Genomic DNA, 25215 nt, shown 5'->3' on the forward strand with positions numbered 1-25215 from the left:
GTATAATGGAGGTCCACCATGACATTCACTGTCCACCACTATGTGTCATGGTGGACAGTTTACTCTCCTCAGATTTCCCCCATCAATACATTAGTACCCCAGGGTTCTATTCCTTTCACCCACTCTCTTCCTTCTCTCTCAGATTTCCAATCCTATCCATAGCTTTGCCAATGACAATACACTCCATTCCTCCTTTTCATTCACGAAAACTCAGTCCTGTCTGATCTCTTGCAAGGAAGAGCTCACTCTCACCCCCCCCCCCCTTACCTAGAGGTCTGTTAAGGTCTGCTGTAAACAGGAGAGTTAGATGTTAAATGTAGCATCACAGGTCCTTCACTTTAGTAGGCTAAGCAACACAAGGTATAATGGAGGTCCACCATGACATTCACTGTCCACCACTATGTGTCATGGTGGACAGTTTACTCTCCTCAGATTTCCCCCATCAATACATTAATACCCCAGGATTCTATTCCTTTCACCCACTCTCTTCCTTCTCTCTCAGATTTCCAATCCTATCCATAGCTTTGCCAATGACAATACACTCCATTCCTCCTTTTCATTCATGAAAACTCGGTCCTGTCTGATCTCTTGCAAGAAAGAGCTCACTCTCCCCCCCCCCCTTACCTTCAGTAATACTGAGATATCCAAACATGATCAGATTTCTCTACTTGTAGTGACCTTCAGCTCTGATCTTTCCTGACATAACCACATTTCAACTAGCTTCTGCAGCCACCAATAAACTTGGTGTACTTTTTTGCACAAGCTACTTCACACCTAACACTATAATGGTTCCATATAGTGCACTAAAATCCTCTCTAAGATTGCTTGATTCTATCCAGGTCAATCTGGCTAATTAATGATTCCTCTCTCATACCCACTTCAGTCCTTCTCTTACAGATGTTCAGTTTTTACCTTCTGCCTCATCTACAGATTCTTTCATGGACAGTGCTCTTCTCACTATTATTCATCTACTCTCCTCCAAAAATCATTAAAACAAGAGCCACTGCTCACCAATACAACTTTAATTTATACATGAATAGAACATCATCATCATCATCAAATTCCTACCATGTACTCTCAAGGAGTGTAGAGGATATGATAGTACTACATGAAAAAATTACATCATTACCAACTTCCTATCTACAATTTTCCTCAAATCAGTCTGTTACTTGTCAAGACTCCAACATTATCAGATCTTATATTTCTATCGTCTTAGGCACTTTGTACCGTATCAATCCACCTATATCTTGGTCTTCCTCTGGGTCGTTTTGTTGCCAACCTGGCAGAGAACACTTGTTTTGCTAATCTTTCTTCGCCCATTCTGTTTAAGTGACCATACCATCTGAGGTTAGCTCTGCTAACGCATTCCTGGATGTTGACAATGTCAAGTTCTTTCCTAATATCCTCATTTTTATTATGATACTGCCATTGATGCCATCTGTTCACGCCATTAATCTTTCTCAGGACTCTCATATCTGCGGTCTCTAGTCTTTGGTCAAGTGTTTTACTTCTGACCCAGCTCTCAGATCCATAAGTTAAAACTGGTTTGAACACTGTCTTGTATACAGCTAATTTAGTGTTCCGACTAATTTCTCTCTTATTCCATATGAATTTATTCAATTGACTTCCCACCATACCAGCTTTACTGATTCTGTTGTCTATTTCTATATTTAATTTACCATCTACAGTAAAAATCGTGCCTAAATAGCTGAAATGTTTTACTTGTTCCACAGGTTCTCCGTTCACAACACAGTTGACATTTTCAATGATTTTGCCTATTTTCATTGTCTTTGTTTTTTTATTGCTGACCTTCATACCATATCTATTACAACAGCTATTCAATTTAGTCAGAGAATCTTGCAGACTTGTAGTGGATTTATTTAGAAGTATAACATCATCTGCATAAAGCAAAGAGCTGACATTAACATCTCCAATTTTGATATCATGTTTAATACCACTTTCCTTCATAATGTAATCCATATAGATAATGAATAACAGAGGGGATAATGTACATCCTTGTCTCACACCAGATTTAACATTAAACCATCTTCCTATACTTCCTTCAATTCTAACTGCTGACTTACAACTCAAATAAAGACTAAGTATTGCTTGATATAATGCCCCATTGACACCATATAACTGTAGCATATTAAATAGCTTCTCTCTTGGCACCTTGTCATATGCCTTTTCCAAATCGACAAAACTTAAATAAAGATCTCTGTTATATTCCCATGCTTTCTCGACTATTTGTCGTAAAGTGAAGATCTGATCCTGACAGCTCTCTATTTGGCCTGAATCCAGCTTGTTCTTCACCAAGCTTTTCTTCCACAATTCTTCTCAACCGTTTCTCAAGTATACTTGCATAGATCTTGCCAGGAACACTCAGTAGGGTAATGCCTCTGTAATTCTCACATTCAGTTTTATTTCCCTTTTTATATATGGGTACTATGAGAGCTATAGTCGGGAATTCGTCCCCCTGTCCAGGCTTTATGAACTATGCAGTACAGCCACTGTAAGACTCTTATACCACCATACTTCAGCATTTCTGGTCGAATATCATCTACTCCTGCTGCCTTTCCACATTTCAAGCCTTTGATGGCTATTTCAAGTATGGATATGTATTGCTGACTGTATGCCTGGTCAGTGTTTTTTACCACTGTGCTGTCATCACTGCTTGTTTCATTTAGCAGTGTTTCAAAGTAATTACTCCATACTTCAAGGATATCTTTTTCTCCCGTTTTCATGTCACCTTTATCATCTCTAACTCCTTTTACAGCACTCGTTCCTCCATTCCTAAGCTTCTTCAACAACCTCCAGAATATTTTGCCGCCATCTTGATATTTATTTTCTATATTCTTGCCAAAGTCCTCCTATGACTGTTGTTTAGCTAGTTTTACACAGTGTGTAGTTTTCTTACATTTGTCTTTGTATTTTCTAAGAGCACAAACTGACTTACTTGATAGGAACTTTTGATGTGCTTTCTTCTTTTCCTTCACTGCCTCTTTAACTTCCTGTGTCCACCATGGAGTTCTGATTGTTTTATCCTTGCAGACAACCTCACCCCATGCCTCTCTGACAGAATCAATCAATGTTTTCTTCAGAGTTTGCCACTGAATCTCTGAGGTTTGATTCCTGTTCTCAAACTCTTTCATTTTTTCTTCAATAATCTTTGTGTATTTTAGTCTACAGTTCACATCTGAGAGCTGCTCAACTTTTATTTGCTTTAAAACTTTCTTACATGCTATTCTTTTCAATATGAAATTCAATTTTATCCTGCTCAAGACTAAATAGTCATCACTTCCAATTTCAAATCCTCTGTACACTCTGGTGTCCTGGACTAGGGAGAAAACATCACAATCAACAATAACATAGTCAATGAGACTTTTCTTATTCCTTGCCTCTTATCTCCATGTGAATTTGTGCACATTTTTATGTTGGAACATGGTGTTAGTAATAACCAGGCCATGTCCTGAGCAGAAATCCAACAGATATTTTCCATTATTATTAGCTTTGCTCTTTTCTCCAAATTTTCCCAAAATATTTTTGTATGTCTCACAATCATTTCCTACTCTGCTATTTAGATCCCCAGCAAGGACCAACTTTTCATTTTTCATTGTGTCAGTTGCTTTTTCTAAAGCCTCAAAAAATTCCTCCATTTTTACCTTAGTAGAATCTTCTGTGGGACCATAGGCACAAATAAGGCTCATTGTCCAGTTCCCCATTCTCATATTTGCCCACATTACTCTACTTGAGAGTGATTGCCATTCAAGAAGATTAGCCTCGTATTTTGTGTTGAATACTATGGCTACTCCTTCTTTTCCTTGATTGTCATTGCCTGAATATAATATTTTGTATTTATTGCTCAGAAAGATCTCACCAGTTTGTTTCAGTTTTTTGTGTCTTTTTTGTTTCAGTCACCCCTATTATGTCAATCTGGTACTTATCTAATTCCTCAGCTAGCTCTATTTCTTTGCCATTCAGGCTTCTTATGTTGATAGTACCGATCTTTAACTCTGGTGATGTTGAGTTGGGGTTTGTTTTCAGATTTGTTCCAGTAGCTGACTTTTCGCTGTTCGCCCTGGTTCCCCTGGCAAAAACAACGGGGGCCTTGTTTAACCAGTCGATGCCCCAGCCGGCATGAAATTTTATCATGTCGTACCATCATTTTTTATTTTGGTTTAACCAATAAGAATACAATTTGGTCAGCTAAATCCCAAATTGCCAGCCCATCCTCGTTCGTTCACTATCCAAGTAGATACCCAATAGGGTGCACCACGAGAAGGTGAGGATTGGACATTAGGTCAGAAGCCCTGGTTGGTTCTCTGCATTCCTTTAAAGGCTACGTGGAGGTCTCATCTCAGTTACTCCAGTTTGTAAAATAAAATGTACTCCAGTTTAACCTTTGCATTCATCACTTGTGTATAAAATAATTTCATTTTCAGTCAATTTATTGATAATTTGAACACACATGCAAATTTTTATTTGCATTTCTTGCCTTCCCCTTTCTCAAAGCAACATTTAGATTTACAAAAAAAAAAATCTTCCTGTGTAGAAAATATAAGTGGTTACAACAGTTCATAATTATATCCATTGCTACTTTATTATTGCCGGAGTTAAGGGCTGGCAAAACTACTGACCATAATTGATGCTTTGGATCTTAACCCAAGTTGGGCCTCCCAAAGGCAGGTTCCAGTGAGAAGTTCCAGACTAAGCTCAGTCCATGAATACCTCAACACAAAAGAAAATGTTGTATATTGCAATGGGCAGAATTGAAAGAAAGTTGCAGCAAACTATAATCTTCAGCTCCCTTAATTCCTGTAGCCACTGGAATTAGATCTTTAAGCTATGTTGAGGTGCACCAACATTCCCGCATTAGCAGAGGTATCTGCAGATATCCTTCTCACCTTTGTTGGATAATCATGCCATTCACACATTCACCTGATCAGCCATCTCTGAATTCGCCAGGAATCAAATTTTGGAAGATCATACTTATTCATGAGTGACTGTAACTATCAGCTTATGGTAATATCTTCACTACACATACAGCTATTTATACCTTTTATGCAAGTACAACCATTTGTTTTATGTGTGTGTGCATGCATGCCTTGTTGTGCCTCATGGTTTATCACTGATATGTGGTAGCCAAGAAAAATGGATGTTTTTGTACAATATTTAAAAATAGTGTTTTATGGATTTTATGGAACATAGAAAATTATTTTTTTCATAGCCTGGCTGCTAAATTGTTTATTTATTTATTTTCTCACAGACAATTGCAGAATTTTTCACCTCTTATTTTATATGTGTGTTTCAGCCTCTAATTTTATAAACTATCTATTCATTAAATAATTCTCTAGATTCAAAAAGGAAATAATCATATTACTGCACCTTATTCAAAATAAAATATTAGCAAAAAAGCCAAATTAATTTTTCATGATTGTTCTTATACCTCTCTGATATACATCTCTTTCAGACTTATGAAGTAATTGAGATTTGTGCCAAGGTCCTCTATCAGGTAGAACTCTCTCGTCATACTCTAGATCAGTTGTTTGGTTTCAGTGTTGAAGCAGAGCTTATAGAAAATGCTGAACATCAAGATGAGCTTTGTGTATATGTGAGCCGTGTAGAAGAAAGCAGTCTAGCCCATCATCAAGGTTGAGTGCTCAGTTTTAAATGTCAAATAATACTTTAAAAGATATTTTCATATTTAAACTAATAGTACTAGGAAGCTATTATTATTACATATGTGAACTCCTTGTGATTTAACAGCTTATTATGTGAGGCCAACTCATCCCTGCCAGTACTATTTATCATTTCTCTCCTTAAATATTTATTCACAGATGTTACACTCACTACTACTCCTACTACCAATTAATCACTTCTCCTTTCACTTGCTAACTAAACTTTATAACTTCCAGATATAAACTTTTGCTCTTTGTCTACCTACCATGTGCAGAATGATTTCACCTGCTTATCTCATATCAAATTATTGTTATTACTTGGGCATCTCCATGATGTTAAAGATTCATTGTGGGAGACCACTCTAACTGTTGTTTACACAATACATATCATACTTCTTCTTGAACTCATTCATAGCCACCTTTGGTTTGGCCACTCTCCAAGTAAAAAATCTAATCCTAGCATCTTTGCTACACACTCTTGTACAGTTTCCAGGGGTGACCTTTTTTCTGCTGAAAAAAAGTGTTGAGTGTCTATCCTTTAAAATTGTATATGCCCCTTTCATGTCCTCTCTCTTTCACAGATGTTCAATCTGTCCTCAGAGGAAGCATTCCATAGAACTGCCACAATTTTGGTCACTTACTTCTTGATCCTCTCCACAAGTTGCTCATTCCCATGAAATTCACACAATCAGATACCAGTACAATAGTCCAGATGTGGCTTTATTAAAGTTTCATAAGAGGAATAATAAGCTCTCTGTCTCTGCTTGTTAGTATGTTTTTTCAACAATCACATAGATGGATGAGCTGTTTTGGCTACCTTTGCAATATATCCACACTTTCTCCATAACTCAGGCCTCATATTCCTGCAGTTCATCCCCATCAATACAGTATATAGCTTGTGATCTCGTCATCCCAAAATGCATCACCTTACAACACTTGGCCTTGTTAATCTGGAGGCATTATCCTTTGAGCATACTGGCAATCTATATAAGACATCCTGCAGGATCTCTACATCATCAGCAAACAATTGAATATTTCACTTTAAACATTTCCCGTATCATTCATATACAAATTAAATAGCAGAGGACAAACTACTTAGCCCTATGGCACACTACTAGTCACCCAGGTTCTACCCTTCCCTCATGCACCACTCATTGTTATCTGTCCATCAACAACTGTTTTATTCAAATCACCAGTTTCATATTCTCATTTGTTCCAATTTATACAACAGAGTTCCATATAGAATCCTGTTGAACACCTTTGCAAAGTCCAGTTATATCACTGAATAGCCATTTTATTTATCCAACTCATTCGACACTTTATTATAAAAAGTAAGCAGATTAGTAAGGCAAGACTCACCCTTCACGAAAACCATGTTATTCCCTGTAAAGTATCATATTCCTCTCCATTAAGTCTTGAATTTAGTCTTTTTACCAACTCCTCCAATACCTTTAACTACCACTCTTAAGATACTGATTGGCGTATCATTTGCAGCTTCTCTTCTTGAGCTTCCTTTATGCAGTAGAACTATTTTGTTCTCTTTCCACTTCTTTGGCATCTTTCCAGAATTGAGGTTCATATTACACAAATTGGTCAGACTAGGTACCATTTTCCTTATACCCTCTCATAATAGAGGGAATGATTGATCATATAATCTCACTGCCGTCTTTACATTAAGGTTCTGGAATATCTGATGTGCCACCAATTCAACCACCTCGTTTCTTCCATCAGTGAAAGGTGCATCTCCCACCAGAATATCTTTGCTCAGATGGTACACACATGCAAAGTGATCACTCAGTAATTCAAATATTTTGTTTGTGTCTATCACTTCCTTGTAACACTCATTTAAGTCATTCTTCCTTTTACCTGCGACATAGCAAAATAACTCTTTGGGATTTCTTTTGGCCTCATCAGCTAGCTTCTCGTAATTAGGTTTGACATTCCTTATACTGGTCACATTTCTTTCCTGAGCCTTATACATCTCAAGGGCTGCTGGTCATCTTTTCTTTATATTCCCTCCCAACTTTTTTGTCAACTCATGCTTAATGATGGTATTCATTCATCAAACTCCTGCCTCATTTATTCTCCTCCCACTGGATATACAGTCTGATAGTGCTTTCTTCAAACATCTTTTGACCATCTCTCATGCACTGCCAACTTCTTTCTCATCCAAATTCTTGCCATAGCATTTTTTTCTGCTATTTTTGCTATCACTTGTACTGCAAGCAACTTCACTCACTTCCCACACTTGATTTGCAATGGTTAACCTTGCCAGGAATAACACTTATATTTTCTTTTCTTTCATCATTCAACTCACTGCTATCATTCCTCTTATTCTCTCCACACTTATGTCACTCACTCTCAATGATTCTCATGCATAGCTCACCAGTTTCACTTTCCTTCCACAAATCTTTTGTAATGAAGTGAATATATTACATAAATGTTGCAGTGAACGAAATCATGCATATTGAAATCACCTGTCATTGTTTTATGCATTGGTTCAATGACATACTTGTAGCAAAAATAATAGCTCTTAAAACCATAGAAACAAGCACAGTTCTTACAAGCAAACAAACACTCATAAATACAATAACTCAGAAAACATAAATCAGTTACGACTAATAAAATTATGTCTCCTCTCATAGCAAAGAGAGAGGGTAAAAGAGAGTGAACGAGTAGTAAGAAAGTTATGAAAAGTCAACTGTATGTGTTACCAAGGTATGAAACTGCATATCTGAGGAGAAGATCAATAATCACAAACAGCATGATGGCTAGACTGTGCAGGCAGAGAGAACTACAGTTCAGGATGAATTTTGTTTCCCTGATTAGCATGTTGCTAGTCGTCGTCATCATCAGTTTCCTAATATGTACCCTCAAGGGGTGTTCAGTTTACTATAACAGCACTACATGATTAAGTTTTATTATTAATCTCCTATCAACAATTTTTCTCCAAATTGCTCTATGACTTGTGAGCACTCCAATATCGTTGTATCTAACATTCTTTGCTTCTAAGGCACTTCTGAGTGAATCAAACCACCTAGATCTTGGTCTTCCTATTTTCCTGCCATCTTGGCATAAAACACCTGTTTTGCTAACCTTTCCTCACCCATTCTATTTAAGTGCCCATACCACCTTAGATTAGCTCTGCTGACACATTCTTGAATACTAATACTGCCAAGTTCCTTTCTAATATCTTCATTTTTAATATGATTCTGCCATTGGTTCACTCTGTTAATTTTTCTCAGGATCTTCATATCTGTGGTCTCTGATCTAGTGCTTTATTTCTAACCCAGCTCTCAGATCCATAATTTAAAACTGGTTGTAATGCTGTCTTGCATACTGATAGTTTGGTGTTTTGGCTAATTTCTCTCTTATTCTTATAACTTTTTTTCAGATAGCTGCTCACCATACCAGCTTTGGTTATTCTTTTATCTATTTCCAGATTTAACTTGCCATCTTCACTACAAACTGTGCCTAAATAGCTGAAATATTTTACTTATTCTATAGGATTTCCATTCAGAATGTAGATGAGGTTTTCTATCTCATTTACATTCTGCTATTCCTACCAGTTTTCATAGTGTGGTTGTTTTATGGCTGATTTTCATGCCAAAATTTTTGCACCTGTTATTCGATTTAGAGAATCCTGGAGACTGCACTGGATGTGTTTAGGAGTACAACATCATCTGCATAAAGCAAAGAGCAAAGTTTGACATCGCCAATTCTAATATCAGGATTAATGCCACTTTTTTTTATAATGTGATCCATATAGGTGATGAATAGAGTGGAGATAATGTGTATCCTTGTCTTACCCCTGATTTCATCAAACCATCTTCTTGTATTTCCTTCAATTCTAACTGCTGACTAACAACTTAAATATAGACTATGTATTGCTCTGTATAATGTTCCATTTACCTATAATTGTAGTGTTTTCTTCATTGTCAATGCCTTTTCTATATCTACAAAACTTAAGTACAGATCCTTGTCATATTCCCACAATTTCTCAACTATTTGTCCTAAAGTGAAAATCTGATCCTAATAACCTCTATTTAGCCTGAACCCAGCTTGTTTTTCTCCAAATTTCTCTTTCACAATCTCTCTCAACATCTTTTCAAGTATGCTTGCTTAAATCTTACCTGGTACACTTAGTAGAGAAATTCCTCTGTAATTCTTACATTCAGTTTTGTTCCCTTTTTATAGATGAGGAACTATAAGAGCTCCTCTAATCATTTGGGATTCAACCTTCTAACCAAGTCCTCTGAATTATGCAGTTTAGCCACTGCAAAACTTTTATACCTTCATATTTGAGCATTTCTGGTTGCATATATCACCTACTTCAATACCTGTTCTGCATTTCAAGTTTTCGATAGTTCTTTGAACCTCAAGTATTGATATGTACTCCTGTTTGCAATTCTCTTGAAAATTTTCTATTATGATTCTGTCACTGCTTATTTTATTTAACAGTCTTTCAAAGTAATTACTCCTGATATCTGATATATCCTTATCTTCTGTTTTTATATCACCTTTATTATCTTTGATTCCTTTTATCGTACTCTTTCCTCCATTTTAAGCTTTTTCATTAGCGTCCAGAACATTTTTCCACCTTCCCAATATTTACCTTCTACTTACCGAACTCTTCCCTTGACTTTTGTTTAGCTACTTTCACACATAGTTTAGCTCTCTCACATTTCTGTCTGTACTCTTTTAGGACATGTGCTGAAACTTTCAGTATGCTTTTTTCTTTTCAGGACTGGTTCTTTAACTTCTTGTGTCCACTGGCATTCTTATCTTTTTATCCTTGCAGACAATTTCATCACATGCATCCCTATCTGAATCAGTCAATGTTTTCTTCAGAGTTTGTCACTGAGACTGCAAGGTTTGGGTCGTCTTCAGACCATTTCATGCTTTCTTGAATTATGTTTGTATAGTTTGAGTTTATAGTTTACCTGCAAAAGCTGCTTGACTTTAATTCTTTTAAAACTTTTTTACATAATGTTCTTTTCAGTGTGATATTCAGTTTTATCCTACTGAGTACTAAGTAATGATCACTTCTGATTTTATATCCTCTGTATACACTTGTATCCTAAATCAGCATGAAGATATCATTATCATCATTAACATAGTCAATGAAAAATTTCTTATTTATTGTGTCTTCTCTGCACATGAACTTGTGCACATATTTATGAGGGGGGGGGCTAAAAGGTTCTGATAAACACCTAGAACAAAAATGATATTAAAGCAACTCTTCTTATATATGCTAAAAGAAAAAGATCAAATTATTATAGTTTGATGAAACATGGGGGCTTAAAGGTTTTAGGAAATGTTCTTTCTTGTGTTTATATCAGTTGTTTTAATATCATTTTTGTTCTAGGTGTTAGGTGTTTTCAGCCTTTTCAACTTTTCAGCCCCCCCCCTCATATGTTGGAACTTCATCATTGGCTTCACAGCCCTATGTGGGCCCTGGCCTTCTTTAGAAACTTCTGACAGCCTTCCTTATTCAATGTCAAACTCCTCCAATTTTTGATTCCTAAAACCTTAATATCTTGCATCACTCCATCTTCCCATCTTAATTTAAATCTTCCAGTTTTTTTTTTCCTTCCAGCTTAACTATTCTATTATTATCCATGTGTATAATGTGTCCAACACAAATTAATCTATTTATTTTTATGTACTTGATGTCTTAATAATGCTCATTAAATAATCTGTATAGTTCATGGCTATATCTTTTCCTCAACACACAATTCTCTTCTACTGCTCCAAAAATATATCTGAGAACTTTTCTTTCAAACAGATGTAGCAATCTTTCATCTACCATTGATAATACCCAGTTTTCAGAGACATAAGTTAACACTGGTCTTATAAGTACTTTGTACATCATTACCTTTGTTTTTCTTGAAATCAGATGTGAGACTATAGCTGTTTCCTAAGTCCACAAAAGCATCTATTTGCAAAAAGAATATGTCTCTGAATCTCAGTACTGATATCATTTTTACAATTAACTTCTGATCCCAAGTATATAAAACTATGTACAATTTCATATTTATAGGAATCAATTTCAATTTGAGAAGGATTAGTATCACAAATCTTTCTAGTTACTGGCATATACTTTGTTTTTTTTTTTGATTAATCTGCAAATTCTTCTTCTTTGCTGTCTTTTCTAAACTGATGAAAGTTTCTTCTAGTGCTTTTTGTGTCCTTCCTATAATATTAATATCATCTGCATATGCTGTAATTTGTACTGAGTTGTAAAAAATAGTTCCCCTTGTATTAATGCCAGAGTCTCTGAAAACCTTTTCAAATGCTTTGTTAAACAGTAAGCAAGCTAAGCCATCCCCTTGTCAAACACCATTTTTTATATATATTGGATCAGGCAACATGTTCTGAATTTATTATTATTATTACATGACACCTCCAGGGAGGGAACCTACTCTATAGCTCTCTGTCTCCACAAACTATAACGAAAATACTAGTGGTGGTGGACAGTAGATGGTGGTGTAGTTATGTAGCTATTTCAACTTATCAACAAAATCTGGTTAATGAAATAATTCCAGACGAATAGAATCTGAGCATCATATGCCCCATCAATAAAAAGGTGATGTAATGATTATGTTCTAACTATAGAGGAATTAATTTATGACAGGGTGCCAAGAGAAAAGCTATTCAAAACGCTACAGTTGTATGGTGTCAATGCGGTATTATATTAAGCAATACTTAGTCTTTATTTGAGTTTTAATTCAGCAGTTAGAATTGAAGGAGGTACAGGAAAATAGTTTTATGTTAAATCTGGTGTCAGACAAGGATGTGCATTATCCCCTCTGTTATTCATTATATATATGGATCACATTATGAAGGAAAGTGGTATTAAACATGATATCAAAATTGGAGATGTTAATGTCAGCTCTTTGCTTTATGCGGATGATGTTATACTTCTAAATAAATCCACTACAAGTCTGCAAGATTCCCAGACTAAATTGAATAACTGTTGTAATAGACATGGTATGAAGATCAGCAATCATCATCATCATCATCAAATTCCTGCCATGTACCCACAAGGGGTGTACAGGATATAATAGTACTACATGAAAAAATTATATCATTACTAACTTCCTATCTACAATTTTCCTCCAAATCAGTCCGTTACTTGTCAAGACTCCAACATTATCAGATCTTATATTTCTATCATCTAAGGCACTTTGTACCGTATCAATTCGCCTATATCTTGGTCTTCCTCTGGGTCGTTTTCCTGCCAACCTGGCAGAGAACACTTGTTTTGCTAATCTTTCCTCGCCCATTCTGTTTAGGTGACCATACCACCTAGAATGCGTTAGCAGAGCTAACGCATTCCTGGATGCAGACAATGTCAAGTTCTTTCCTAATATCCTCATTTTTAATATGATATTGCCATTGATGCCATCTGTTCACGCCTCTAATCTTTCTCAGGACTCTCATATCTGCGGTCTCTAGTCTTTGGTCAAGTGTTTTACTTCTGACCCAGCTCTCAGATCCATAAGTTAAAACTGGTTTGAACACTGTCTTGTATACAGCTTGTGTTCAGACTAATTTCTCTCTTATTCCATATGAATTTATTCAATTGACTTCCCACCGTACCAGCTTTGCTGATTCTGTTGTCTATTTCTATATTTAATTTACCATCTTCAGTAAAAATCGTGCCTAAGTAGCTGAAATGTTTTACTTGTTCCACAGGCTCTCCATTCACAACACAGTTGACATTTTCAGTAATTCTGCCTATTTTCATTGTCTTTGTCTTTTGATCAGAAGATCAGCAATAACAAGACAAAAACTATGAAAATAGGCAGAAGTGAAAATATCAACTGCATTGTGAATGGAGAACCTATCGAACAAGTAAAACATTTCAGCTACTTAGGCATGATTTTTAGTGAAGATGGTAAATTAAATATGGAAATAGACAATATAATCAACAAAGCTGGTACGGTAGGAAGTCAACTGAGTAAATTTATATGGAATAAGAGAGAAATTAGTCAAAATACTAAAGTAGCTGTATACATGACAATGTTCAGACCAATTTTAACTTATGGATCTGAGAGCTGGGTTAGAAATAAAACACTTGACCAAAGAGAGTCCTGAAAAAGATTAGGGAGCTTGAACAGATGGCATCAATGGCAATATCATATTAAAAATGGGGATATTAGGAAAGAACTTGACATTGTCAACATCCAGGAATGCGTTAGCAGAGCTAATCTCAGATAGTATGATCACTTAAACAGAATGGGCGAAGAAAGATTAGCAAAACAAGTATTCTCTGCCAGGTTGGCAGGAAAAAGACCCAGAGGAAGACCAAGATATAGGTGGAATGATACAGTAAAAAGTGCCTTAGAAGAAAGAAATATAAGATCTGATAATGTAGGGGTTTTGACAGGTTACAGATTTATTTGGAGGAAAATTGTAGACAGGAAGTTAGTAATGATGTAAGTTTATCATGTAGTACTATCATCCTGCAGTTTCATTTCCCTTTAATCCCACATGGATTTTGATCCATTGGAAGATTATTTCAGAATCCTTATGTAGTTTGTTTATGTGTTTTGCTATGTCTCTAAGTATTTCTTGATGGCTGGTGTAGCAGTTCTTAATAGCTTGAAGGGCTGCTAAGGAATCTGTGAAAAATATAAACTCCTTCGGGGTTTGTTTGTCCAAATATTGCAGTGCTGTGTTAATGGCTATTAATTCTGTATGGTATGAGTTGCATCCAATACTGTTAGTTGTTTTTAGTTATATATTATGAGAGCCATAGATGAGTATGCCACTCCAAGAATTGCCATTTGGATTTTTGGAGCCATCTGTGTAGATCTTTATTGAGTCGGGTCCATATTCCGTTATTTTTAAAAGGGCTAATGATCTCAAGATTTCACGGTTTTCTAGGCTTTTTTTCTCATGTTTCCCTATTTCAGAGTTGATAACTGTATTTTTTTTGTCTTGATTTGGAGGAAATGCTGGGTAGTCAGCTATTTTATTTGGACATTCCAAGGGAATTTTATTTTCTATGATTTCATTCATTGTTGATTTTTTCTTTAATCTGTTTGTTGGTTTCCAGTTTTTAAAAAAGTTCACTTGTTCTATGATGTGCAAGGTTGGCTCTTTTTTCTACAAATTTGGTAAGATTTTCTTGCCACCTAATTTTTAAAGGGACAAGGTTGGATTCGAATTCTGCTATTTTTCCAGGAGTTGTATTCCTTAGTCCACATATGATTTTAGCTGCATTTTTCTGAATTTTTATAAGCTTGTCTAAACTGGTTTGTGATGTTTGCATCCAGATAGGCAAAGCATATTCCATCATGGGACGGATAATAGAGTTATATACGACTTTTAAGGTTTTAGCATCGGCTCCCCACTCTTTACCTGAGATACTTTTCATGATATTTAGTCTTCTTTTTGCTTTGACTGCAACATTGTTGATATGTTTATTGAAGCTTAGAAATGGATCCAGAGTAATTCCAAGGTATTTGGGATTTTCATTAAATGTAATTAGTTGATTGTTTAGCTTAATCTCTGGTCTCCATTTTCTGAGGTGGTTATTAATAGTAAAAACACAGATTTCTGATTTAGTAGGGTTAATTTTGATTTTTTGGTTTTCACAGTATGTAGCTAATCTTTCAATGGCTTTGTTTAAGTGACCTTCTGCTGTTTCTAGGTTGTTGTGAGCTGAGAATAGTACCAAATCATCAACAAACATAGCTATCTTTGTTTCTTTATTTATATTTTTATCTAAGTCATTTAAGTAGATGGAAAAAAGGAGTCGGCTCAAAATGCTATCTTGAGGGAGTCCCTGTCTTATTTTCACTTTCTTGGAAAAAGTATTATTTATTTCAACTCAAATTGTTCTGTTTCTTAGAAAGTCATAGAGTCAGTTAAGAACTTTCCCTTCTATTCCAATATGACAAAGTTTGGAAAAGAGTTTCTGCCTTCACACCTTGTCAAAGGCATTGCTAAAATCTATAAAAGCTGCAATGGTGGATTTGGTAGTTTGGTCTGGAAGTTATCTTGAATTATCTGGGTTAAGTAGAAAAGTTGATCAGTTGTTGAGTGATTTCTTCTAAAGGCAGCCTGGAAATGTAGTAGTATACTATTTTTGTTTAGACAGTAATTCAAACGTTGGAGTATTCATTTTTTCCATTAATTTGCGTGGAATTGAAGTCAGTGAAATTGGGCTATAACTTCCTGGTTGGTCTTGCGGTTTGTTAGGCTTTAAGATTGGTATGATTGTGGCTGTCTTCCAGTCTTTTGGAACTTTTCCTTGTTTTAGGCTATTGTTGTACAGGCGAAGTAGCAAATCTAGGGCTAGGGAAGGAAGATTTTTGATCATAATTCCTTGTATGTTATCTGGTCCACATGATTTATTTATATCTAGTCTTTCCAAGGCATCTCCCAATTCAGAGATTTTAAATGGATCCCAGAATAGTTTGTTTTGGTATTTTGGGGAGTTTGCAGCATTTTTCTGCTGCAAATTTTGAGCCTGTTTTGATATTGATGGTCTTTCCTAGTATTCATCTCTAGTTTGCTTATATTTTGAAAATGAAAGGCCAAGGTATTTGCGATCTCCCTATCTCCAATTTTGATATTTCCATCTGGATCTTTTAGCATGTTAGTCTCATTTGCCATTGTAGGTCTCTTTGTAAATTAGCAGTCAGTTTCCAAAGTTTGGTATCTGAAGTGTTTGGATTTAAGTTGTGGCAAAATTCTTGCCACCTAGTTCTTTGTAATATATTATATTTTTGTTTAATTTCAGCATTTATCTTTTTGTACTCGATCCTGGTTTCTGGAGAGCTTCCAATTTTTAAGATGTTAAATAATTCATTTCGTTTAGTTATTTTACTAGCAAGTTCCTGGTGAACCTTTGTGTAGTTTGAAATAACTTTTCTCTTGTAGCCCTTTGGGATACTTTTCTTTGCTGCATTTAGGATAGTATTCTTCCAAGTTATATAGTCTTTGTCTAAGTCATCATGGTATGTGTGATCTTTCAGCATTTTACTTACTTCATCCTTGTATTTCTCATAATTTGCCTTCTGGAAGTTCCAATGATATTTTCTTTTTTGGATGGGTCTAGTCATTTTTGGTTCAGATTGATTAATATTGGAGTATGGTAACTTCCTACTGGTTCCAAAACAGACCAAATAGCTTTGTTGTGAAGATCAGGAGACACCGCAGTGATATCTAGGGCATCTTTTGTACCATAAGAATGAATAAGAATAAGTAGATAAGTAGGTTCTCCACTGTTAAGAGTTATTAGTCCTGTTTTATCTAAGAAATTACTCGGGTTTTCTCCTCAGAACCCCCATAAGAGGTGTTTGCTATTCATGTCTCCTAAGATAATGGAGTTTTCTTCAATGAGATGCGATAGGTTGGAAAGATTTGGTCCAGGTTTGTCAGGAGGATGATAACAATTGAATATGTTTAATGGCTTTTTACTTGGTTCCAGTATTTGGATTCCTTGTATTTCAGTTCCTTCTGATTCTGACTATGTCTAACTCAACAACTTTATACGACAAGTTTCGGATTAGTGTCAGAAGCCCTCCTCCATTTTGGTCCATAGGCCTATTTTGTCTTATTATTTCATAGTTTTTAATGTTTAGTCTGTTGGTTTGTTGAAGTTTGGTTTCCTGGATGCAGTAATATCAGCATCAGGTTTGTCAGCTAGTAGTAATAGTTCATTTAGTTTTTCTTTGCTTGCTGGGGGTAACGATACCATTTAAATTACATTGGATGATATTAATATTTCTTGTAATGGGTGGAATGATTTGCTCATTTCTCAACTCTGACATCATTTCCAAATCAAGAGTCACGTCAGCTTCCCCGTACACAGTTGCATAAGTATAATCACTGAAATTTTTTTTTTTTTTCCAATTTTTTCCCGTTATGGAAACAAATTTCAGTGACTGGAAGTATACACTGGTTAAATGTCTTCCTTTTTAAATAGAGTGGGAGATCATTGTTTTGAAAAATGCTTTTCAATTTTCTGAATGCACTCCAGGCAAGTTGAACTCTCTTACTTATTTCCTTTTGGAGTCCATAGTTTAGATCACTGAGATGACCTAAGTATGTATATGAAGAGACTCTTTCCAAGAAATTGTTTTCTATTATTATGTTTTTTGGTGTTACAAAATGATTAAACATAATTTTAATTTTTTTCTCTGTTTATTTTTAGACTGACTTTTATGCTTTCATGTTATAGGTCTTCTATCATTATATTAAGGTCTTCTGGAGTGTTTGCAAAAATTATAATATCATCTGCATATCTTAGGTGTGTTAAGTTTATGTTATGAATTTTTATACCAAGGTTAGTCCAGTTTATATTATTAAATATTTCTTGAAGGACTGCTGTAAAGATTTTGGGTGATAGAGAGTCTCCTTGTTGGACACCTTTTTCAATTAATATTTTATTACTACTTGTGTGAAGCTGGATTGTTGCAGTTGCAGTGTGGTATATTTCCTTGGGGAGGTCCATATATTCTCCAGGAACTCCCTGATTCTGGAGTGCTTTGATTATTGCATCAGTTTTGATGGAATCAAATGCTTTTTCTTAATCAATAAAGGCTAAACAGAGAGGCAATTGATATTCTTTGCTTTTTCTATTTGTTTTACTGCATGAATATGATCAATTGTGCTAAAGCCTTTATGGAATTCTGCTGGTTGATTTGAGTCTAGAAGAGGGGGGTTAAACCTGTTTGTTATTACTTTTGTGAGAATTTTGTGCAGATTAGAGAGAATACTAATTAGTCTATAGTTCTTTACTTTGTCCCTTTTTTCTAAATAACGGTATCAGAGTAGCATTTTTCCAGTTTTCTGGTATCTTCTCCTCTTCTAGGCATAGATTTAGTATATTAAGGTCTATTTAGTATAGTGAATTATGTTGTTTCCCATTTAATTAATTCTATGTGAATTAGGTCTTCACCAGAACATTTTCCATTTTTCATTTGTTTTAATGCTTGTTTTATTTCATCAGAAGTGAATGGGGGGATGAATTCTATATGCGATGGAGAAGAGTTATTTATATTTGATTTATCTATTGAAGGATCACTATATGAGGGTGGTCTGAAAAGTTCTCAGCTTCGACCATAAATGGCAACATTATCAGCAAGATTTTTTTTCTGAGTTGGTACAACTGTCATAAGCATCCATGTGAAATTGCAAGTCATTCTATCAAGTACTTTGTTTTATACAGCTGTCTGAAGCAAAAGTGTTGTCGGTATCCCTTGAAATGGATAAAATTGAATATCGTGCGGTTATAAAATTCTTTGTAAAAGGTTTAACGGTCAAAGAAATTCATTCAAAGGTCATAAACATTTATGGACACTCTTCTTCTTCGTTTTTGACGATTAAGAAATGGCTGCCGAGTTTAAACTTGGCCATACCAGCCTTGAAGATGATCCACATGAAGGACGTTCAAAAAGCGTAACAACACCAGAAATCATTGATCAAGTGCACGATATGGTATTGGATGACCGGCGAGTCAAAGTGCATGAAATTGCTAAGAGTATAGGCATTTCAAAAAGAATGTGTAGGATATGTTTAGCATGAAGAATTGCAAATGAAAAAGCTTTGCGTAAGATGGGTGCTGCGCTTGCTCACAGCAGTTCAGAAATGCACCCGCATGAAAATCTCTGAACAGTGCTTGGAGCGTTTTAACAAGAATAAAACTGATTTTATGTGTCGATTTATTACTGTGGGTGAGACTTGGATTCACCATTACACACTAGAATCCAACAGCGGTCAAAATGGACAGAAAGAAGTTGGTCGTTCAGTGGCAAAGAAGACAAAGTCAGTTCCATCAGCAGGGAAAGGTCATGGCATCAGTGTTTTGGGATGCTAAAGGCATTTTGTTTATTAATTATCTTGAAAAGGGTAAAACAATGACCGGGGAATATTATTCCAATCTTTTAACCAGACTAGACAAAAAAATTCATAAGAAAAGACCTGGTTTGCAGATGAAAAAATCATCTTTCATTAGGACAATATCCACACGGTCAGCCTATTGGCTGTGTGCTTCGCAACCATATGACTGGGGAAGGAGTGTCCCAGGTTCGATTCCCATTGAAGATGTGAGGAATTTGAGGATCTTCCTCACCCATAGCCAAGTTAGCCGGTCTTGGGCAGTAGGGTTTTTCTGGCTGTTTATCTGGCGTTTTTCATCCCGCAAGCAGGCAAACCAGCCCCATGAACACACACATGGATCTACAGCCATAAATACTTAACCCCCATGAGGGGGCTCAACTTGCCCCAATAGGGACGGGGGAGAAAAAGGGAGGAAACTCCATAAGAATAAATAAATAAATTAGGACAATGCACCTCTCCACAAAGGTGTTTCGGCAATGGGAAAATTAAGGGATCTGCACTATGAATTGTTGGAACATCCACCCTATTCCCCAGATTTGGCTCCCTCTGACTTCTGTCTCTTCCCAGAACTAAAAATCTTCCTTGCTGGTCAGCATTTTTCTTCGAATCACGGGGTGATTGCAGCTGTAGAGGGGTATTTTGCAGATCATACTGAGAACCACTACAGGGACAGGATAATGGTGCTGGAGCATCGCTGGAATAAATATATGTCCTAAGGAGATTATGTTGAAAAATAAAAATAATTTTGAAATTATAAATTAGTTTTTTCATTGCTAGGCCGAGAACTTTTCAGACCACCCTTGTAGAGTTCTTTATAAAATTCTTCTAGCCTGCTTAGGATTTGTTCTTGGTTCCTTATTGTAGTTCCATTCTTATCTTTATTGCAGTTATTTGACTTTTGCCAACTGATAAATGTTTTCTTAGTATTTTCATATTTTTATTGTTTTCAATTGTTTCTTTTATTTTTTTAGTGTTATAAAATCTTATTTCATTTCTCATATTTTTCCTTATTGTTTTGCATATTCTGTTTTAGAAGTTAAGTTTTTGTCTTGTTTCATATTATTATTATTATTAACACCCGACCTCCATGGAGTCAGAGACTCATCGTGGGAGGTACTCACTATTGCATACAGTGCCCTTCCAACCACGTCTTAAACTGATTCCATGTGTCCACATCCACAACACACTCAGGCAATGCATTCCACCCACCAACCACCCTCCGTGCAAAGAACCTGCTTCTCACTCCTTTGCTCACACCCTCCTTATACAGTTTCCAGCAATGGCCTCTTGTTCTACTTCCCGCTCCAATTCTATGAAAAATCTCTTCCATGTCTACCTGATTACAACCCCTGACCAGTTTATATGTCTCAATCATATTTTGTCTCTTTTTTAGTTGTAAGATTTCCTCTGAAAGTTTATGATCTTTTTGTTGTTTTTTGCTTTTGAGTTTGTTGGCTGCTGAGATTATTACTTCCGTTAGGTTTTAGCTTATTTTATTTATGTCTTCTTCAAATATGTTTATTAAGTCTAGTTTTTGATTGAGTTTTTCTTCATAATCCTTCTTCTTGTTTTCAATAAGTTTTAAGTCAAAACTTCTTGATTTTTTGTTGTTTAGTCATTTTATTCTTTCCAATTTGGGATTTATTTTAATTTTAGCTCTCACCAGTCGGTGGTCACTTCCTGTCTTTACTTGATTTAGTACTGAGGTATCTTGAACTATTTTTTTATTATTACACAGTATATAATCAATTGCATTTTTTATTTCTTCATTTGGAACTTCTCCGTTTTCATTTTCTTTTGAGTGCTTTCTTTAAAAATGTATTCATAACGTAAAGCTTGTTACTGATAAAGAATTCTGTAAGAGCCATTCCTGATTTGCTGCTTGTACCATATACGTATTGTCCTATTGTGTCTATTTGGTGAATGGGATGACCTACTTTGGTGTTAAAATCGCCCATTACTCTAGTAAAGTTTTGATTGCTATTTCTTTTTTTTGTCTAGAGTGTGCTGCAGTGAGGCATAAAATGCTTCTATCTCTTCATCAGTGTGGGATGAGGTGGGAGCATATATTTGGATGATCCTGATTTTAAGTTTGGAGTTTAAGTATGATTTATATTATTCTTTCATCTGTATAATTAAATTCTTCTATGAGGTATATAATTGTTTTCTTAATTAGAAATCCAATTCCTTACTGTCCTTTAGTTTTTTCATAATAGTATAAGTAGTCTCCTTTTAAGTTTTATTAAATGTTCATCCTGCCTGTAAACTTCACTTAAACCTCTGATGTCCCATTTGATTTGTTTTAGTTCTTGCTGTAAGATAGTAAGGTATTCCTCTTCTTTAAGTGTTTGACAATTAAATGTTCCTATATACAGGATTGTATTGATTACTTTTATATTTATAAATTCTTTGGGCTATTCCAGTATTGATTATTATTTGGAAAAACTTCCCCACTGCATCATGCTCTGGCCTCCATAAATGATTTTGATCAGAGTAGCATATAGAAATTTTGTCACATCCAGTGTTTGCCCATTTTGGCCATGGGCTTTAGTGCCTTTCTTTTTTCTTCTTGGCATTATAGTGGAGGGGTTGTGGCTTAATCTCAGACTGGCCACATAATGTCTTAGGACATGCATTTTATAGCTTTCTGTCAGCTCTTTGCTCAGTATCAACTTTGCCATGGCTCATTACAACGCCATGTTTCCCAGGAGATGCACATGGAGGAATGATACTAAGACTTCCTGGGTATGGCCCTCCGGACTTTACTGAAATATTGGCACCACCATCTATACCGGTTCCATCAGGGTTTTTGACCGTGTTGTAGGTTGCCAGTCCACCACGGAAATCCATCCCAGGCTTAACTGTGCTCAGCATGCATGACTGATGGCTAGTCATCCAAGATCCTGGTAGGAGAACACAGCTAATTCTCCCCCCTGCAGCATACAGTAAAACAAAAATAAGACTTCTGAAACCTACAAAATTATGCAATGAGTTAATTATTGTTAAATACTTTCAAAAAGAACTTGTCTCTGAACACTGAAAATCACTATTGTAGCACCTTCCGTCCTCTTGTGGAAGTAGAAATGCCTACAAAAATGCTATGTATCTGTAACATTGCACTCATTGACAAAACCAGTAAGATAACTTTGATTAGAAAAGAAAGTGATATCCATATAGTTGCATATTATTAAAGTAGATCTTTAAGATCATTCCATTAAAATATATCATAGAATCAACAAAGAAGTGCAACTATGACACTTTCCATTTGTTTTATAGAAAATTTATTACTGGAAAAAAAAAAAAAAAAGAGGGAAAATTAATTTCCACTAATTTTCCTAACCCTAATACAAAGATAATTTATGAATGTCTATGGTTTGGTCTACTCACTTCAGGTTCACCTCATTCCCTGCCAACTGATCCTGTCCTTTAGAGAAAGACTCCTATCTATAAATAATTACTGCTTTGAATTGAGACTTGCCTTTTTCAGTTAGCTTGGTCCACCTTTGCTACGAATTGCCGGTGTTGTACTACCTTACTGGGGTCAGTAGTACCTACCTTACCCTAGTCGGGTAGTACAACACCATATTCAGTCCTGAAGATATTTTCAGGTGCAAACTTTGTTTGCTCACACTTGGATAAAGGATTAAACTAAATTTATTATTGTCTTTCTCACTTCATGTTTTCAAACCTTGTCTCTAGTTCAACCAATCTTCAGATTTGAAGGTTACTTCAGATATCTTTTATTAGCTGTTATCATTCATACAATCAATGCAACCATAGGTCTAATAAGGATAATGGTTGAAAACGTTTTTTTTTTTTCTTCTTTTGTATAAACCAGGGATTTCAGTAATTTCTAATTTATGGCCATTTTATATCAGCTGAATATTCCTTTTTTTTTTGGTCAAGTATAAAGTCATTTATGCAGTTGCAATTTTTGTAGAATGCTGGGAAAAAAAACTGTTTCTGGAATGAAAAACAGTGCTACCTCTGTATAAGACCAGTTAACTCTCTGTCAGTTGAAAAATCCTTATAAAGGTACCTCACATCCTAGATGCAATTCAAACTTAAATCATTCCAGTGAGCAAATGTTCCATGTCCTCATTCAGCACTGTAATCAACACTCACTGCTGAGTGGAATACATATGAAATTAGAATCACTGAGTGTTAATTTTTTAATTAACTTCAGACCTGCAGGAAGCCAAATGGCTATCATGGGAAATCCCATTAAACTGCACTTCAAACGCATTCACCTTTTCCACTCTCAGACAGTGCAGTCCCCTGACTAGCTACTCTCCATTAAAAAATAAATAAAAAAATAAATAAAAAATTTGCATCCTCCTTATACAGTACAGTATCTAAGGATGATCTCTTGTTCTAACCTGATTCTCCCATTCTATGAAAAAATCTCTTTCACAATAATCAGGTAAGAACACCTTACCAACTTCTATGTCTCAGTCATATAGCTCCTTTTCAAATTCATGAGCCTCTGCAAATTGCATACTCTCATTCTCTCCTCATAATTTGCATTCTATAATCCTGATATAATCTTTGTAACGCTTTTTTGCACCCTTTCTACTGCTTCTTTATCCTCTCCAAAACTAGGAGGCAAAATCTACACACAACAATCCAGGCGTAGTCATATTAAGGCCTTATAAGGAGACAAATTGACTTCCTTATCCTTAGATGTCAATGCTTGTTTGAACATCGCAGTTATCCTTTGGGTTGTATTTACAGTTATTGCAGTGTCACCTTTGAACTTCAACTTCCTATTCGGTATAACTCAAAGATCTGTGGCCTCATCAGTTTCTTATAGCATAATCTCACCAGTATAATATGCTATTGGAAATCTCACCATGCCAAAGTGCATAATTTTACACTTATTAACTTTGAATTGATAACCATCATCATTTTCCCATATTTCCAACCTGTTCAAATCATCCTGTAAGTCCTGAATATCCATAGCATCCTTGATTGCCCTGCCTTTTTTTGCATCATCAGAAAACAAGTGAATATCTTTCAGGTCCTTCCTATATCATTAATGTATAGATTGAAAATCAATACCAGCAGTGTACCCCATGGTTCAGTCCAAGGACTGATCCCCGAGGTAAACCACTACAGTCCAATGGTATCACAGTCAGGTAGTGACTAAGGAGGTAATGTTTTAGCACTTTGTTAATACATGACCTTCATTAAACTTGCTGTTCCCTGCAAAATATAGCTATCTGTCAACTATTTCTGTATGAGTGCTCTTACCAATTTCTCTAAATTCTTCACTACCACTGCAGAGATACTGATAGGTTAATAGTTAAATGCATTGTTTTTGCACCATCCTTGTACAATAGAACTATCATACATGCTTTCTATTCCTGTAGTATCTTTCCTGAACTCTGAGCCTCAAGTTATACAAACAAGTCAATGGCCTAGCTAATTTGGCTAAACTTTCCTTTAGCATACTTGGTGATATCCCATCTTTTCTTATTACTGAATTGTTATCCAGGTTCTTTTCTTTTAGTGTTACAGTGATCAGCATTCATTTTAGACAAATTATGGACTCGACAACCGTGTTAGAAATAATAATTTTAATTTCTCGACATTTCGACCTTCATATTAAGGTCATCATCTGGAGTATGTACACACACACACACACATATATATATACAGAGACAAGCTATAT

General features: G+C 35.6%; 1 protein-coding gene across 6 annotated transcripts in view; it reads left to right on the plus strand.

Moving 5' to 3' along the window:
- The window catches only part of LOC150094189 (protein still life, isoform SIF type 1-like), an 881056-nt gene that overhangs the window by 517535 nt on the left and 338306 nt on the right, over nt 1–25215 (plus strand). For all 6 annotated transcript variants that reach the window (XM_090412285.1, XM_090412284.1, XM_090412288.1 and 3 more), the window contains exon 15: nt 5471–5651. In XM_090412285.1, the coding sequence (XP_090268411.1) occupies nt 5471–5651 (181 nt within the window). The remainder of the gene's footprint in view (nt 1–5470; nt 5652–25215) is intronic.

The sequence above is a fragment of the Typopeltis vanoorti genome, chromosome 22, assembly GCF_054136105.1.
Source record: "Typopeltis vanoorti isolate ZY-2024b chromosome 22, IOZ_Tvanoo_1.0, whole genome shotgun sequence".
Taxonomy (NCBI): Eukaryota; Metazoa; Arthropoda; class Arachnida; order Uropygi; family Thelyphonidae; genus Typopeltis; species Typopeltis vanoorti.